We start from the raw sequence: 19285 nt of genomic DNA on the forward strand, positions 1-19285 counted from the left end.
AGGTATCCTTTAAGAAGAGGAAGAAGAAGAAAAAGGTAAAGATACAAATTATGAACAACAAACATGCATCTATCAACAAGTGAATCTAAGAATCAAGTGAATAAATAATCTGGTGATCATAATAGAATCAGGGACATAGAAAGGGAATTGACTTACTATTCTTGGGGGGGGAAAGGGGTGTGGGAGATGCGGGAAGAGACTGGACAAAAAATCGTGCACCTATGGATGAGGACAGTGGGTGGGGAGTGAGGGCGGAGGGTGGGGCGGGAGCTGGGAGGAGGGGAGTTATGGGGGGGAAACAAAAGAGGAACAAATGTAATAATCTGAACAATAAAGATTTAATTTAAAAAAAATAAAAATAAAAAAGTGCCTTCTAACTTTAAAAAAAAAGAAAAGAAAAGAAAAAGTATCAACATAATGACAATGGTCTCATGAAGTCAAGGAAAAAGGGAATTAGTCAATTAACTTGCGTTACTATTGAGGAGAATTCTTCTCACCAGTGTATTGTGGCTTCCTCAGAAGACAGATCCCTAGGCTGCAGACAGCTACAATAGGCTGGCATGGCTTGATGATACTGGCCACTAAAATCACCAACTTCCTTTTCCAGATTTCAAGTTTGCAAAGGAAACTTTTGATTATAACTGCCTATATATCTTCCTATAGAAAAAGAATGCATGAGCCAGCCAATGCAATAATTGGTCAATTGGCAGATATATTTCTCATTTTAAATACATCAGCTGGCATCCTAGAGAATGCAGTGTGTTTTGTGGTTTGGTAAGCATGAATTGGTCTTAAGAGACCTCTCCTTCCTTCGGAGCCCTGGCGGTGCAGGACCTGTCCGAGACCTGCTTGCTGCAGATCACATCCTGGACTGCAGGGGATGCCACGAAGGTGACATCCTTCCCTGCCACTCAAGCAGCCAGGCCTCTTTGAACTTCTCACTCTGAGTAACTTCAGTGAGGTTTCCTCCCAATAAGCTGCTGCCTCCAATGGGGTGGTTTGGGCACTTTAACATGGTGACTGAGCACTTTGACACCTGATGCTCTAAGTGGTGAGACATCTGCTTGTCATCTAGCATCCCTCAACCACTTAATTTTCCCCATGTCAGAATACGTTGATTCAAGGGTAATTCCTGATGTTTTTCGTAAAGAAATAACTTCAGTAAAATATATTAAAATAACCAAAGGATGGCTCCAAGGTGGAATAAAACAGTAAGAGGGACACCTACTGGTCAGAACTCACTACACCATATGTGTCCCAAGCATCTAGCAAAATGCATGGCTCGTAGTAATTCAATAAATATATTTGAAAGTAATGAAAAAAACAAATGGTCAATTGTATTCACTAATATAAGCAAATAAATGACAGTATGTGGTACTCCTGACTTAATCCAAAGGATTTTCAGTCTCTAAATAGGAGTAATTTTTTACCCTAAAGAGCATATGTATTACCTTCATACAAGTGTGTTGTGAGTAATCACCTGGGGGCATGGCTCACAGCCAGAGCACAGCGCTGTGAGAATGTGCACACTCTCCCAAGCTCAGTGGAATGGACCACGCCCACATCTCCAGAAAGATGAGCTTCTCTTTGGGGTCTTTGCGCAACATATTAACATGTTATCATGGCTCCAGGACAGGAAAAAGTGGCAAGGGGAAAATGGAGAAGATAGTAAAGGCTGCACCAGTTAGCACTTGAGTTGGTTTCTGGGCTATAAGAAAATCAGCGAAGGAGAAGCAAGCCTTTATTAGGAGCTTATGATATGCCTTGCATGACTTATAAATATCATATGGAGAAGATCAAGAGAAATATTCCTGCACCAAGAAATCTATGCAAATCAGGCAGTCTAGGTTAGATTACTAGCCTAATTTTTTATTGGCAAAATTTGTTTCCCAAATGTTTCCCTTGAACATCTAAAAAGAACATTTCTATTATAATCTACCAGATCTAGTGAGGATAAATTCATTAAAGAAGATAAAATCCTCAGAGAGATGCTACAATTTATTACCATGTTTTTATCCTGGAAAGAGAACTCAAAGAAAGGCTTGAGATAGGAGGAAACCATCTATTCTCAGAGCCAGGAACTTTCCTATGACCCAGAACAGACAGTTCCGGCGTGGCAAAGGGAGCACAGAGATTCCTCATGAGGAGGGACAGACTGAGAGAGCCAAAAGCAGAATCTGACTAAAGAAGGCTCTGCCGGCTCTCGGCGCTAACAACTCCAAGGAACCAACCACCATCCTCCTTCATCTTCCAACCTAGACCGAACCAGCTGCTTCCAAGAGGAAAGTTTCTCTGTCTGACAGCTATTTCCAGAGATTTGAATCATGTGGAGGTGAAATTTTCCCTTTCTCATTCTCTCACCTCAAATGCCCTTGTTGGCTGTTTGACATGTGCAGATTTTAAATAGAAAAAATAATGCAATCACATCTCATTAAGGTCACCAAAATAAAGACTTTTCAGAGAAACTTAGATATCCTTTCTGTTATAAAACTTCTATTAGGAAGAAGATGCACACTTATGAAGTCTGCATACCAGGCAAATATTTTGTTGATTCACTTCAAATGAGTCCTACCAACTTAAAATAATGTGTGCGTCTTGAGAGGGGTACAAAGGAAATAGAAATTTCATGTGCATGTAAATGTTTATGTTTATAATATTTTGTTATGTTTATAACATGTAACATTTATACATGTTTATAAAGAGACTAGAGGCCCGGTGCACAAAAATTTGTGCACTGGCGGGGGGGGGGGGGGGTCCCTCAGCCCAGCTTGCCCCCTATCACATACTGGGAGCCCTAGGGGATGTCCTACTACCTGCTCCCTGCTCCCCTTGGGGAGTGGGCCTAAGCCACAGTCTGGCCTCCCTTTGTGGGAGTCAACCAGGCTGATCAGGGGAAGGCCGCAGCCCCATCACCGCACTGTTGCAGCCACTGCCAGTCATGGCAGCCACCAAGATGTTTTCATCAACATGGGCTCCAGTCCCTTTACCATGAAAAAATCCATCCATCCATCCTTCCATCCTTCCTTCTTTCCTTCCTTCCTTCCTTCCTTCCTTCCTTCCTTCCTTCCTTCTTCCTTCCTTCTCCTCACCTGAGGATATGTTTCCATTGATTTTTAGAGAATGTGGAAGGGAAAGGGAAAGACAGAGAGAAACATCAAAGTGAGAGGAACACTTTGATTGGTTGCCTCCTGCATGAGCCCTGACCTGGGCCCGGGCCAGGGAGGAACCTGCAACCTAGGTACATGCCCTTGGTCAGAATTGAACCCAGAATCTGTGTTGGGCAGGCCGAGGTATTACCCACTGAGCCAAACCAGCTAGGGCAGGATATGACATTTCTTAACCCTCCAGCAGCAGACCTTCCTTTTTTTCTCCAGGAGTGTAGTAAAAAAAAACCCTAGATCACCTATTTGGACTCTCATTACCCAAGTTACTAAGAATATTACCAGTGACACACAGGGAGCTTAGCCAATCAGCAGTCAGAAAAGGTGTTTCCTCTGTAGTTCACACCAATTGCCAGTATGGCCCCTGCCGGGGCCTAAAGCCTCTGGCGAGTTATTAGCCCTGGGCCGGGTCACCCCCAGCTCCCCGCCGCTGCCACCATCAATGATTGCTGGCTGGCTCCTCCTTGGCCCAAGCTTAAAGCCTCAGGCTGACGTGTTAGGCCTAGGCCGCCATCAATGATCGCTGGCTCAATGATCGCTGGCTGGCTCCTCCCCGGCCCAAACCTAAAGCCTCAGGCTGAGGTTTTAGGCCTGGGCCGGGGCACCCCCAGCTCCCCACAGCTGCTGCCACCGCCATCAAGGATCGCTGGCTAGCTCCGCCCTGATTTCCCGCCGCTGCAGCCATCAATGATCCCTGGCTGGCTCCTCCCCGGCCCAAGCCTAAAGCCTCTGGTTGAGGTGTTAGGCCTGGGCCTGGGCCGGCGCCCCCCACCCCCCCAGATCCCTGCTGCTGATCGCTGGCTGGCTCCACCCTGGCCCCGGCCTAAAGCCTCAGGCCGAGGCTTTAGACCTGGACCAGGGCACCCCCAGCTCCCCGCCACCGATCACTGACTGGCTCCGCCCCGGTTCCCTGCCAAAGCCGCCATGAGGATCGCTTGCTGGTTCCATCCCTGTCCAAGCCTAAAGCCTCTGGCTGAGGTGTTAGGCCTGGGCCGGGGCCCCTCCCCCCATGCTCCCCACCTTTGCTGCCATCAACGATTGCTGGCTGGCTCCTCCCCAGCCCAAGCCTAAAGCCTCAGGCCGAGGCTTTAGACCTGGACCTAGGCACCACCAGCTCCCCGCCGCCAATCGCTGGCTGGTTCCTCCCCGGCCCAAGCCTAAAGCCTCTGGCCAAGGCTTTAGGCCTGGACTGGGGCACCCCCAGCTCCCCGCCGCCAGGGATCGCTGGCTGGCTCCGCCCCGGTTCCCTGCTGCAACTGCCATCAAGGATCCCTGGCTGGCTGGACTGGCCCAAGCCTAAAGCCTCTGACGGAGGCTTTAGGCTTGAGCCGGAGCACCCCCAGCTTCCTGCCGCTGCCGCCATCAAGCATAGCTGGCTGGCTCCGCCTGGTTCCCAGCCGCTGCCGCCATCAATGATTGCTGGATGGCTCCGCCCAGGCCCCAGCCTAAAGCCTCAGTCTGAGGCTTGGGGCTGACATATGCAAATTAGCCGCCATCTTGGCTGTTGACTAATTTGCATATCTTGCTGATTAGCCAATGAAAAGGGTAGCGGTCGTACGCCAATTACCATGTTTCTGTTTTATTAGATAGGATTATATATCCTATAAATAGACTATTTCTGCACCACACTTTTACTCATACACAGCTCAGAATAAAAGTATACTGAACAGTTACGAATAAATGTCGTTAACTACCTAACACTTGACGATTTTGGAAACTGCACTTAAGTTAACAATTTTATCATAAAATCTAATGGCTTCATATTGAATTGTTGTCTGTATCCCTAGAGAGAACTTAGCACTCAGCAACCATTCTTTTGGTCATAGGGTAACGTCAGAGTTTGGGTTGTTTTAAATTCTAATCACCCATAATCAGGCTTTTCAGTTGAGTACAAATAATCAACAAATGTGCCTATAACAAACACACACACAGCAGTTTACACATACTCAGTACAGAAACCCACATTCTGATTCCCTTAGTCAAAATATCAGATAGACAGTCATGTAACATATGGCAAATCAATTTGCCTCCCTGAGGCAAAATTTCCTCAGCACCAAAATAGAATGAATATTAATTCTCATTTTCACTATCTCACAGGGATACAAGAGAGTTAGATGAAAAAAAAGGAAAGAACCAGTACTTTGACATATCTCTAAAAGTGCTTTTCATTAGACTGTGTTCCTAGAGAGTGGAGACCAACAGTCACTAATTTTTGTAGACACAGGGTTTACCTAATTTGTAGGCACGTATTAATACTTTCTAAAGTGATATAAATGAAAATTAGGAAGTTAAAATGCCCTCTCCAAATATAAGGTATTAATTACAATGAAGGAGTATTACTGTATCTCTAAACATGCCCACATTTAGCCTATGAATATACTTCATAAATTCTAGACTATACTTGTCAATCTTCCAAGAGAAAGTGAACGTTCAATAAATATGGAACCCAAAGGCAAAAAATGACAAGCAACCTTCACAAGGGGTATTGACTATGCTTTTTTTATTATTACACATGCGTCCTCTAAGAAATTCTAGAGAGCAGCTGTTTTTGCAAATGAACTCTTATAGAGATCTGCTTTCTTCCCTTCATTTACCACTTTAAAGTGACACTCGATTATATTATTGGATGCATAGAATACTTGAAAGTATTAAATTAATGCAAGTTTTTATTCCTATTTTAAATTAAGTATCTCCATACTGAGTGCGGCAGGAATAGGTTTACAGTTGTCCATATGAAAATAATGCCATAATTAATGAATAATAATAATACAAGAATAAACTCTGTTTCCCATACAACTATAAACCTACTTTTGCCCCACCCTCTTTTTGTTTTTAATCCTCACCTGAGGATATTTTCTCTATTGATTTCTAGGGGAGTGGAAGGGAGGGAGGAGAGAGAGACGCAGAGAGAGAGAGACATCAATTGGTTGCTCCCATTTGCACCCCTACTGGGGCTGGGGAACATGCAACCAGGAATCAAACCCAAGACCCTTCAGTCCAAGGGCCAACACTCTAACAAACCAGCCAGGGGCGTTCCCTCTATTTAAAAGTACTTGTCAGTATTCAGTCTATAACAGCGGTCTGTAAACTACTGCCTGCAAGCTACATCCAGCCTACTGTCACTGAATTAACGGATCGTATGTTTTTAAATGGTTGAAAAAAATCAAAAGACCAATATTTTGTGACATGTGAAAATTATATGAAATTTATATTTCAGTGTCCATAAATTAAGATATATTAAAACACAGCCACACTTATTTGTTTTCAATATCTCGCCAATATCTACTTTCATCTGATAGTAGCAGAGATGAGTAGCTGCCAATGGAGACCATATGGCCTAAAAAGTTTTAAATATTTACTATCTAAGCCTTAACAGAAAACTTTTGTCAACCCCTGATCTGTACAGAGATGGACACTGATACTGGAAGTCATAAGAGAATTGAGCTATGCTCCCTTAAACCTAGGTCTACCACATTTTCTAAACTAACTCCTCATTCATTTGAAAGTACAGAAAGTACTAAAAAGTACCTTACCTGCCATTTTCCTCAGGGGACCTGGAAAAAAAAAAGTGTTAAGCACAATTTTAAAATTGTATTTGTCACATCATTCATCAAAGTACAAGTTCTTAATATATTTCCTCTGAAATGTTTCTTTAAGTGAAAATGCTTGCATAGTATCAGAAGCTGACAAATTCCTGTGGATTGAAGGAAGCGAGCAAAGGCGGAGAAAGTGTTCCATTTTAAAAGTCTTTACTATCTTTAAACTTTATTAAATACTTTTAAAAGAGTTCATATAAGGTTATCTCTTTATAAATAAACTTTTTCAGTCGGTCAACAGGGGACTCCAGTAGTTGGCATTAACAAAACTAGGAACACTGTTGGGGAGATGCGATGTGCTGTGTAGTATTGAAAGCAATGAAAACCAAATCAGGCAACATACAGTAAGGTGCTAAGAGGCTGGGAAAGGTCAGGACTGACTGACTTATAGGATAGTGCCTTTAATATTTATTGACTTTATGTAACAGACACTATTAAGTTCTATTAAGAATTTTCCATGTGCCGGGAACTACGCTAAGCATTTTGCAAAAGTTATTTCAATTAATCCTCATTAAGATTTATTAAGGATCATTAGTACCCCCATTTTACAGGTCAAGAAGCTGAGGGACAAAAAAACCTAAATCATTTAAAGTATTTCAAAAGTATTATTTAATAAAGCAGGATTAATAGGTAAATTGTCTTTTTATGTAAATGAGAAGTTAAGACTTGGTAATTTACCCAAAACCATCCAGCCAGAAGTGCCAAAGGCAGGGCTTGCACTCAGGAACATTGACTCCGAAGGCTACGTTGCCTTCCCTGTGCTGCCAAGTGAGGGGATCCCCAAGGCCTCATGTTGTCAGGGGAGCTTTAGGCACATCTGGTGGTGGTGTTCTGTGAAAAAGCACTAAGGTTCTAGTGGAAAGACTGGTTGTGGTGTGAGGATAGATGGAAGGTCAATTTACCATGCTTGCCCTCTGCCCTGCACCAATAATAGCTGAGTGTCCTCAGGCAAACTATGTAAATTTCCTGGGCTCTGTTTTACATATCGGAAACAACGGGGGTAATAACTATCTCATAGCATGGCTGTTGGGGTTAAATGAATTAATATAGATAGACAGCCTGGTACACTGTAAATGCTATGTGAGTGACTGCTGTAATTTCTGGTAAACCCAGAAGCTGTGACAAGACTATGCCACAGTTAAGATGTTGACCCTGCTAATGATGCTGCAAGGTGACCCAGTGCCCCTGCTCAGAGTCCACTGCACCCACAGCAATCCCCCAGAGGCTCCAACCTTCAAAGTGCTGGATCTGGAATGGAGGTTCAGACAGACACTTTGCTTCAAATCTACAAGCTAATTCACAGGTTCTCTGACTCTGGGCTAAAACTTCATCCCTTTAAACCTGTTTGCTGCTCTGTGAAATGAGTATTGATAATAATATGCATTCTGAGGGGGGTGGAGATGAAGTAGGATCAGGAGATGAGGTGCCTAATACAAAGTACTCACTCAATAAACGTCACCAGTGTCATGCAGTGGGTCTGAGCAGGGAAGAAATGCCTCCAAAGAGGTCTCTGACTCACAACTGTCATGTTTGAAAAGAAGGTGAGCGCAGAGTGGCCTTACACCAAGACACCACTCACCTCAGTGAGACCTGGACAAGCTTTAGTCGGACCTGGAGGTCACATCTAATCTGACGTCAGGCTCCCCTCGGTGCCCAATAAAAGCAGTGCCACATGCCGGCAGCAAGCGGGGGACATGACTTCCCAATTCTTACCCTGGCCCCACTACAGATCCAGTATGTCCCTTGAGTACATTATTTTGCCTTTTTGTAACTCAGTTTCCTCACCTGAAATACTAACAATAGGAATATACATTTGCTAGAAATAGCACTGAATGACAGCATTTGAGTCATTTTAAATTATTGTTGTGTATATAACATACCCAACAGGATAGTCCACTTAAAATAAAGAGTGCATTTTTAGAGTAAGTCTATTTACCTGAATTCAAGTACACGGATGTCCTTATAGCCCGGCAACCCAGTAAATGCATTTTCAATCTGTTAAAAATAAAATTTATAAATAGGTAGAAATGTGGGAAAGGATGCAGAAAATAATGCCTTTAGGAGTAGAATATAAAGTGTACCCTCTACTATTAGAAGCTTGAATGCATATACAGAAACACATGGATCAGAAAATTACTAAGAAAATAATAGTTACAATGTTAGAAAATAGTATTTACCACAACACTGATAGGTTTTTCTTTTTCATTTTGTCTTTTAAGGTTCTAATGTGCTATAATATTAATTTTTCTTCAAATTGTAAAGGGCATACTTCTCATTGGCAATTACTGTTCTTTCCCCTATGTGATGAAACGTGAAAAAGAACATTAGTTGCCCAAGGAGCTGTAACAGCATTTTTAAATGTAGTGTTTGGATAGGGAGTCTGGCTACAGCACACAGAGTGACAGGCGTTCATTTCCGAAAAGTGTCTGGTGGTGTCAGTTTCTTGTTCCTACAACACAAGGGAACTGTGGACACAGTCGACATTAGGAAGAAACCTATAGGTCTGGGCTTACCCCCCAGAAGGAGGCATTGTTCACTGGTTGTCGCAGAGATGATGAAGCAGTGGCCAGTAAGTTAACTGGACCAAAGATCAATTTATGAGCATCACATCAGTGGGTACCAGTTTTATTTCTGCGTCTGTAATGTCCCACCATGTAAAACAGTATCTGCTTAGTGACTGGAGCAGGGAAAAGAGAATTCTAGACTGGACTAAATAGCTAAAAATAATCAAGTTATACACAAATACCAAGTGTTTAACAAGATGTAACATTTAACCCACCACATTTCAGAAGATGCAATCTGACCAGGTAAGTCAGGATGGAGCTCACACCAGAAGTAGGGAAGGAAGTTGTCAGCGGACTTGGAACTCTGTTGGTGGATCTCTGATTTCAAAACCAAGTCCTTGTATAATCAGTAGAGTGAAATTTGTTTAAAGTTTTGGTTCAAAATAAAACAAACTCATAGGTACAGAGAACAAATTGATGGTTGCCAGATGGGAGGGGGGTTGGGTGGCTAGGTGAAAAAGGTGAAGGGATTTAAAGTCCAACTTGGTAGTTACAGAATAATCACAGGGATATACAGCATAGGGAATATAGTCAATAATACTGCCATAACTACATATGGTTACTAGACTCATCAAATAATCACTTTGTAAGTTATACAAATGTCTAACCATTATGCTGGGCAGCTGAAATTAATATAATATTGAATGCCAACTGTAATTGAAAGAAATTAACAAAAAAAACAAACAAATAAATCTTGGTTCACTGAAGATCTTCATGCCTTAAGGATACAGAATCCAAATACATGATAATAATAGTTTGCCTTGTTTTATTCTCTGAGAAGAAAGAGAGTGGTGCTATAATTCTTAGAGGATGGGGTGTAGATGGGATCCCAAGACGAGGAATCTTAGACTGAGGGATAAGTCCCAGCTGCTTTAGCTGGCAAAGTGGTCATGCATGTCTCTTTTATAGAATTAATACTGCCCTGCTCACCGACCACATCAGTTTCTGTAAGATTAAAAGGAATGTAGCTGAAAGTACTCTATTAACTGCAAAATGCTATTTACAGTAATTGCATATTTTTATTATTACTAAACCCATCTTTTGGGGGGCTTTGCCATCTCTTGAGTATAAATACATACCGATATTTTAATTCATTGCCGGGAGCCAGTCCATCCTTGCTATTTCAAGGGACCTGGCATATATGGCATACGGTTCTTAATATGTTTGCTCACCTTCTTGGCACTATGTGTCTTAACCAAGGTCTCTGAGAAAGGTTGTTTCCCCAGGTAGGGATTTTCCCCTGAAGTTATGGAGGGAATAAAACCCCTCAACTAAGTGCCAGGCGGGTAATTAATCACTTTAACTACGAACAATCATGCTTAAGCTACATAATCTTTACTCCCTGGAATGGAGATAAGAAATGCCCTAACCTTTGTAATAGAGATTGATAGGATTGAATCAACTGGTATAAATACAGATGTAACAAGATAGAAAGAGACAGAACTTAGAACACAGAACTCAGAACACAGAACTTAGAACACAGAACCTAGGCACAGAACCTACACAGAACGTTCTCTAGAGACAGAAGAACTTCGCTGGAGAGAACATGGCAAAAGATCCTGGACAGAAACTGGCCTCAGAACCTAGAGACAGAACCTAGCGAGAGAACATGGCAAAAGATCCTGGACTGAACCTGACTACAGAAAATATGGCAAGAGAACCTGACTAGAACCTGGTGACCGAACCTGGCTGGAGATCTCAGACAGAACCTGGCTGGAGAACCTAACGAGGGAACATGGCTACAGAACCTCTCTGGAGATACAAAGCAGAACCTCTCTGGAGATCCAGACCAGAACTTGGCTGGAGATCCTGGCTGGAGATCCTGGCTAGGCTGCTGATCAACTGAACGCTGTCTCCGTGTCATTCCTTCTTCGCCGACTCCGTCTACACCTTTGGGGACCCCTGGACCTGCTGGGGTCGAACCCCGGCATATGGTGCCCGAACAGGGACCCCTAGGTAAGCGCCGCGCACTCGGGACAGATCGGACTCCACCATAGGAAAAAGGTGGATAGTCTTCACCAACTCTGTCCACACCTTTGGGAACCCCTGGAACAGGATTCCCCTAGGTAAGCCCCCCCCATTGAGAACCCCCACACTCAGGACGAATAGGACTCCACCAGGGTGCTACAGACCCCCCTATAGAGGATAAGTAGGGTAAGAAGGTGGATAGTACAGAGCTTAGATTGAGAAGATGTGCCATACTGAGTCCAAAGAAAGAAGACTCTGTATTGATCTTTAGATTAAGAAGATGTGCCATACTGAGTCTAAAGAAAAAAGACTCTGTATTGAACTTTAGATTAAGAAGATGTGCCATACTGAGTCTAAAGAAAAAAGACTCTGTATTGATCTTTAGATTAAGAAGATGTGCCATACTGAGTCTAAAGAAAAAAGACTCTGTATTGATCTTTTAACATATATGCTTGCTAGCAGAGGAATTAAGGTTACGCCCAGTCAGACAGAACGTTTTATACAAGAAGTATGTCCATGCTTTTCTGAGGAAGGAAAGGTAAATGTAATGGCATGGGAGAAGGTAGGCCCAAGGAGCCTTATCCTTAACCCCACTGCAGCCTTTCTACCCTGGGAAAGTGCAGGATTGGCAAGCTCTCCCTGGGATGATAGATCAGGACTCAGGTAATAGCAGAAAGCGCCAATCCTACTCTTAAAATGGATATAAGAGAGCATTTGAGGTTTTTCTTTTTAATGCTTGCTTTTGAAAAATAAAAAAGGGGGAATTTGCCGGGAGCCGGTCCATCCTTGCTGTTTCAAGGGACCTGGCATATATGGCATACGGTTCTTAATATGTTTGCTCACCTTCTTGGCACTATGTGTCTTAACCAAGGTCTCTGAGAAAGGTTGTTTCCCCAGGTAGGGATTTTCCCCTGAAGTTATGGAGGGAATAAAACCCCTCAACTAAGTGCCAGGCGGGTAATTAATCACTTTAACTACGAACAATCATGCTTAAGCTACATAATCTTTACTCCCTGGAATGGAGATAAGAAATGCCCTAACCTTTGTAATAGAGATTGATAGGATTGAATCAACTGGTATAAATACAGATGTAACAAGATAGAAAGAGACAGAACTTAGAACACAGAACTCAGAACACAGAACTTAGAACACAGAACCTAGGCACAGAACCTACACAGAACGTTCTCTAGAGACAGAAGAACTTCGCTGGAGAGAACATGGCAAAAGATCCTGGACAGAAACTGGCCTCAGAACCTAGAGACAGAACCTAGCGAGAGAACATGGCAAAAGATCCTGGACTGAACCTGACTACAGAAAATATGGCAAGAGAACCTGACTAGAACCTGGTGACCGAACCTGGCTGGAGATCTCAGACAGAACCTGGCTGGAGAACCTAACGAGGGAACATGGCTACAGAACCTCTCTGGAGATACAAAGCAGAACCTCTCTGGAGATCCAGACCAGAACTTGGCTGGAGATCCTGGCTAGGCTGCTGATCAACTGAACGCTGTCTCCGTGTCATTCCTTCTTCGCCGACTCCGTCCACACCTTTGGGGACCCCTGGACCTGCTGGGGCTGGGCCCCGGCAATTCATCATATCCAGTTAATTACTGTACAGGCGTTCAGGTGTAAGAAGTCATTTTACTTGACTAACATCAAGATTAATAATAGATACAATGTATTGAGTGACTGCTATATGCCTGATTTTGCAATATTACTTCTGATCTTGCAACAATCCCAAGAGGTGCATGTTTTCCCAATTTTATAGATGAAAAAACTGAGACTCTGAGATGTCAGCTCACTTAGCCAGGGTCATGCATTTGGTGAGTGACTGAATCCAAACTTATTCAGCCCCAAATCTCTCCAACACCAAATCCTATATTCTTCCCATTGAATTGCATGCCTCTTCCTCTTTCCCCTGACTCATAATAAATACGGTTTAGATTTAGAACCAGGACCAGGACTGGGGAAACTGGGCAGCTCACCACAAGTTCTTCCCTGAATTAAAATAAGGGGACTCTGTGTGACATAAAGGGAGGAACACTTTGAAAGGAAAGAGGAGACCTGATTTCCCCTTCGACTCCAGGGGCTGAAATGACCAGGAGCCAGTTCCTAGTCCTCCTGGGCCTCGTCTATAGATGGAGGCTGTTACCCACATGGTTTCTGTGAGCAGTCAGGCATCCTGCAGCCTACGGAACTCAAAGCAGTGTGAAAGGACCCTGGGTTGATACTGTAGCGATCTTCAAGCCTGACCTTTCCCTCTAATGTCATATTTGGCACTGTCTCAAGTTTATCTTCCTCTTACTCTTCTCATGAAAAAAAAAATATATTTTTTTCCCTCAATCCCCCAAGCAGGCTTTTTCCCCGTGTGTCTTCCAATATTGGCTAAGAAACAATCGTGAAGGAACAATTCCTGTGGCTGTGCTGCAGGGAGAGAGTTGGGGGGCCTTCTTCAGTTTGCAGTAAACATGGTGACAAGACCTTTCAGAGCCTCACCCCAGACCCCACTAAGATGGCCCAGCGGTAGATGTTTTGTTCCAAGTACAGGGACAGGAATGTAGAGACAGGCCAGAGAAGGAACTGTTGCCCAGCAGGCCCCGGCCCTCCGTTACCTTCAAACCACCTCAAGCCAACAGCTCCCTGCCTCATAAAGTCCCTGCAGGAGATGGTTTTCAGAGTGTTTATTAGCCTGTCCTAAATATGCAGCCATTCAGAATATTTGTTTACCCAAACACGGAGGCTTATTAAAGGTTCTTTTACCCACGGGCAGAGAGACCCAGACAGCCGATCCAAGACACGATCCGACACAAGGTGGCCGCTGGCCTGGCTGACATTTCTTCCACATGCCGTACAGCCTCCCAACTTGGCCACACAGCTAGGAAAATTAACTGTCTGGCCTACACTCCCCATGTCTAATGGCTGCAATGATGCTGTTTGGCTGAGAGGCGCATATTTTTATTTCTCATCTAGACACAGTGTCTAGGGAAGGAAATTAGTCCGAGGTGATGGAATTGAAAAATGTGGCCAAGAAGAAACCCATCGAGAGGGAATGGAAAAGAAATAAACAGGAAGGAATGGTGTGCCCCGTCATTGGAGAGAGAGGAGGATGGGCACTTACTACACGAGAGCAAAGGCATGCAGGGGACAAGGTGGGTCATTTTCGACTGAAAGAACCTTGAGTTCAAGTTCCATATAGAATTCTTCCAGGAAGGAAAATCATGAGGTGATCTACTGCCTGATTTTTTAAAGAAACCCTTTATTAAAAATACCTGCTCCCCAGGAACAGAGGTAGAAGGGACATTGACTGAGCACTGGATGCCGTTTGGTCCTTGAACTTGGTACCATGTCTTCCCAGTTTGAACAGTGTGAACTGTTCAAAATTTTTTAACTTAAGAAAGTAGAACTGAGTATGAAAATTAAAGAAATTAAATATGTTTCGCAAAGAAAAACAACACATTGTATGTAGCTCCTCAAAGAGGCTCATTTTTCACAGGACACATTCTGCCTTGGCTTTGCAGCAACTGTTGGAAATAGCATTTATTTGTTAGATGGCAAATGTGTGAAGATTTTGTTTCAATGAAATAACCCATCTGTCTTTCAGTGAACTTTCCACAGAGCTTTCTGAAGACATTGCTAAGTCATCACCCCCGAACAAAGCAGATGGAGAGCTTGAATCCAAAAGCTACCTCTAAGCATTGTGGTGAATATGGGACATTTACCCCAGAAAACTGTCTTGCTTATTTAAAAAATGAATAAAAACAAACAAAAATCACTCACCTCTGCGATAAACTCTTCTACAAGGCTCTGGTGGTGGAAGCTAGCGGGATCCCGTAGTTCTTCCCTGTATTGCTCCCCCAAAAGGTGGATACTGAATTCTGCAATCTGCTCAGCTGCTGGTTTTGTGGATTCTTCTATCACAGTCTCAATTTCATTGCTAATCTGAATGTTTAGGAAAAGAACAATAAATGTCAATGTTTACTCATTCAATCAACAAAAATGTATTGATTGTCTACTATATGCCAGATACTATGCCAAAGGCAATTTCTAATGATGCTCTTCTATATAGTGTTTGAATTTGGAACTAATTGGGTAAACTTTCAGACATAGGTTAATATTAAAATTGCTGTGCATTTGTACATTCCTTTGAACACACAATGATTAGTTCAGGGAAAGATAGAACATATTTCAAAGATAACCACCAAATTTGACCATTTGTGAGTGAAAACAGAGTTTACTGTGCTAAAATTATCATCTAGAAATAGCTTAGAAGCTTGTTTCTGAACATTGTTTATATTTTTACAAATTCTTTAATGTCTGGCTTAACGATGACAGCTGGATTCTCAAATCTGTTTCTGCATTAACCCTTTGCGGTCCAATGTTATTTTTGGAATTCAAACAGTCTGGTCCAAATTAATTGACGGGATTGAATGTTGAACTTTTTAATGTTCTTATTGCTCGACGTTGGACCTGCTCCTAGCGCCTGGTCTGTCGAGTCAGCCTCAAGGGTTAATCAGTTCCAATATTTTGTTTTAGTTTAAGTATGTGAAGAAAATCTAGCCATACAGATAAGTATGCAGAAGGAAGGAATATATTAACAGCCTTTTCAGGTAATTGTGGGTTTCTTTCTAAATACTACACCAAGGTCAAGAGGTGGTAGTTTCCTTTCTTTTTTTTTTAATATGTTTTTATTTTTCAGAGAGAGGAAGGGAGAGAAAGAGAGAGATATAGAAACATCAATGATGAGAGAGAATCATTGATTGGCTGACACCTGCACGTCCCTTCTGGGGATCGAGCCCACAACCCGGGCATGTGCCCTTACCAGGAATCAAACCGTGACCTCCTGGTTCATAGGTTGACGATCAACCACAGAACCACACCAGCAGGGAAGAGGTGGTAGTTTCTTAATTGTTAATTGCTATATGGAATCTGAAACCATATCACCAAACTTTTTGTACTATGTATCATTAGAACCCAGGTTTTCCAGTGGCCAAGGCTGGAATAATTAGAGTGACAAAATGAGTACTGAATTATAATCCAAATAATAAAATGAACATTCATGAGTCCAGCCCTAGCCTGTTTGGCTCAGTGGATAGAGTGTTGGACCCCCGGACTGAAGGGCCCTGGGTTCGATTCCAGTCAAGGGCACATGCCTAGGTTGCAGGCTCAATCCCCAGTGGGGGGGGGGGGCATGCAGGAGGTAGCCAATGAATGATTCTCTCTCATCATTGATGTTTCTACCTCTCTTTTCATCTCTGAAATAAATATATATTTTTTAAAAATTCATGAGTCCATGCTAATGTGATTTAATAAATAAATCTGAGAGAAGTGACAATAGTTTCTTACAAAAGAATTCCAATTAATAAATGCAGAAGGAATGAGGGGACTAGAAATCACTACTAGAACATACAGTAATAATTGCTTAAGCTCATCTAATCCAAGTCCCTCCATTTGATACACAAGAAAACCAGGGATTGGAATGGAAGAATGGCTAGCCTGCGGGCTCACAGCCAATGGCAGAGTCAGGAAGAGAACACAAGGGCTTCATCACTGTGCCATTTCATCTCTGATGGATCACATAATCAGCAACTTTCAAAACTTTAGAAGATCCCACCATGGCTTCTGATGCTTGAATTCTCTCCACACTATCCCTGACAACAGGCTGCTCATCCTCAATTTAAATGGCTCTGATGAGAAAGAGTCATGACCTTCAAAGGCAGACCATTGCATTTCCAAAAGAAGCTCTCATGGTTATAATGTTTTCAACATTAAACCCAAATTTACTTTCCTGTAAGTGTTAACCATTGATTCCAGTTCTATAACCTGGGACACCTATAAACACTGTGGTCACCAGAGAGCCCTTCAAATAAATACAGGCAGCCATCATGTCTTTCCTGACTTCTCCCTGGTTCCTCTCCTGCAGACACATCTCAGGCTTGTAGTGTCTTCCTCACAGTGTGGCACACACCAATGAGGTCCAATAACCACTTCCCTTGTGATAGATTCTATATCTGTATTATACAACCCAAAATCACACTAGCTTTTACTAGGTGATTCTCCCCCCGTAACTGCATCATACTGCTGATTCATATGGAGAGTAACACCAACACAAACTCTTAGTCTTAAATAGAATTTTGTACAAGACTTTGCATTTTTCCATCTTAAATTTTACCTCACTAGATTTTGGCAGAAACTTCCATTTCCAGTATTATTTTAAAAGAAATATGCTTAGTAACCTTACTGCTACATACTGCCTAAAATGCTGAATAAGTATATTTAATGTTTTGAAAGCATAGCTCATTTGCAAGAAAGAAATCCCCAATAGGTCAATAAAGATTAGAGGAATCCAGGGAGGTGATTGAGTGTTGTTTGTGTACATGGTGTATCTGCTGATCCCTTGAGGCCTCAGCTTTAGTTTTACCTTTTATCACAAAGTGGAAGATCTGCACATGTTTAAAATCAGACCAAAGACTCTCACATAAAGTAAGGATTCTAAAAGCTCTATAGACAGTTTGAAACAAATTAGACTAAGTTGAAGGGAGAATTAATGAACTGAAAGACATATTTGAAAGCAAAACAGAAAGATGAAGAAATTAAAGTTATTAGAGAAATAAACATGAGAAATAAAATGAGGTCAGACATATATAATCATAAGGGATAACAGCTGAGAATTTCTTTTATAACCATTTTTGTGAAACTGCGGAATCCCAAATACTGTATAGTATTTTACATATATATAGTATATGGGATATACAGAATTAGGGATTTTGCAGTTTTACAAAAATGGATATAGATGTATATTTATGTTTACTTATTTTGCTTTGGATTTGTTGTATTTCCTTATTGTAAGGCTTTATGTCTATCATACATTCTGAGAAATTCTCAGCTGTTATCTCTTGTGATATATATATATATATATATATATATATATATATATATATATACACACACACATGTATATATGTGTATATATATATGTGTGTGTATATATATACACACACACATACATACATATATCCTACCTAATAAAAGACAAAAAGGGTAATTAACCATACCTCTGCTATGCTTCCCATTGGCTAATTAGGGTGATATGCAAATTAACTGCCAACAAAGATGGCAGTTAATTTGCATATGTAGGCACAATGATGGGAGGCGAAAGGGGAAGGATGGAAGAACAGTGATCAGAAACCCAGGCAGCAGGCAAGGGGGGGGAGGGGCGGGGGGTGCCACCCGGCCTGCGGCCCAGTGGTCACCACGGTGATCGGAGGGAGAGAGAGCCAGGGCGCAGGTGAGGCGGCACCCCAGCACCCCAGCACCTGACGTGCAAAGGTCGGGGATGAAATGACTTTTCTCAACCACATCTGCAAATATCCTGGGGAAGGCATCACTGAACAGTTCACAACAACTCTCTTACTTGGCAAGGAAGAAAACAGTTGGAAACGGAAACAATCCCTTACATCAAAGTTAAGGTACCTCTGAGTAAAAAAGAATATTTCCAACGTAAAGGAGGGAACAGGCAAAAATAATAGGTTCTCATGACTTCTACTGAAGTTTGAGCATATGACAGAGTCAAAACGAACATACAAATTAAAACAGACAGTGGACATTCAAATGACCCGAATCAACTGTCACTGTTTGTCCCAATAGCAGCAATGCTTATGTGATAATATAGTTTAACAAACATACAAAACAAGTCACATGATAAGAGAGGCTCAGCTTCTAAAGTAAATTGAATATGTTCTTTAAAAATTCTCATGTCCTCCCCTCTGACTATAATTCTTAATTTTCTAATCAGAAAATTACCCCAGGTAATCCAGTAACATGTAGAACTCCAGTAACTTAACTTATTTTAAAAAACAAACATCCCAACCATTTTTAAAATATTTAAATTGATATTTTAGGGTTAAAATTATAGAAGATATTTAGATCCAAATATATTTTCTGAATAGAAAATATTTCAGTTTTTTATTTAAAAAATAAACATAAAAAAATATATGTG

At 42.0% G+C, this 19285-nt stretch overlaps 1 protein-coding gene across 1 annotated transcript in view; it reads right to left on the reverse strand.

Moving 5' to 3' along the window:
* IMPG2 (interphotoreceptor matrix proteoglycan 2) overlaps window positions 1–19285 on the reverse strand; it is a 99463-nt gene that overhangs the window by 34072 nt on the left and 46106 nt on the right. Inside the window, exons 7-9 of the mRNA XM_059688007.1 lie at window positions 15067–15228; window positions 8694–8752; window positions 6695–6715 (exon numbers count right to left, since the gene is read on the reverse strand). Of these exons, the coding sequence (XP_059543990.1) occupies window positions 6695–6715; window positions 8694–8752; window positions 15067–15228 (242 nt within the window). The remainder of the gene's footprint in view (window positions 1–6694; window positions 6716–8693; window positions 8753–15066; window positions 15229–19285) is intronic.

This window comes from Myotis daubentonii, chromosome 3, assembly GCF_963259705.1.
Source record: "Myotis daubentonii chromosome 3, mMyoDau2.1, whole genome shotgun sequence".
NCBI classification, from domain to species: Eukaryota; Metazoa; Chordata; class Mammalia; order Chiroptera; family Vespertilionidae; genus Myotis; species Myotis daubentonii.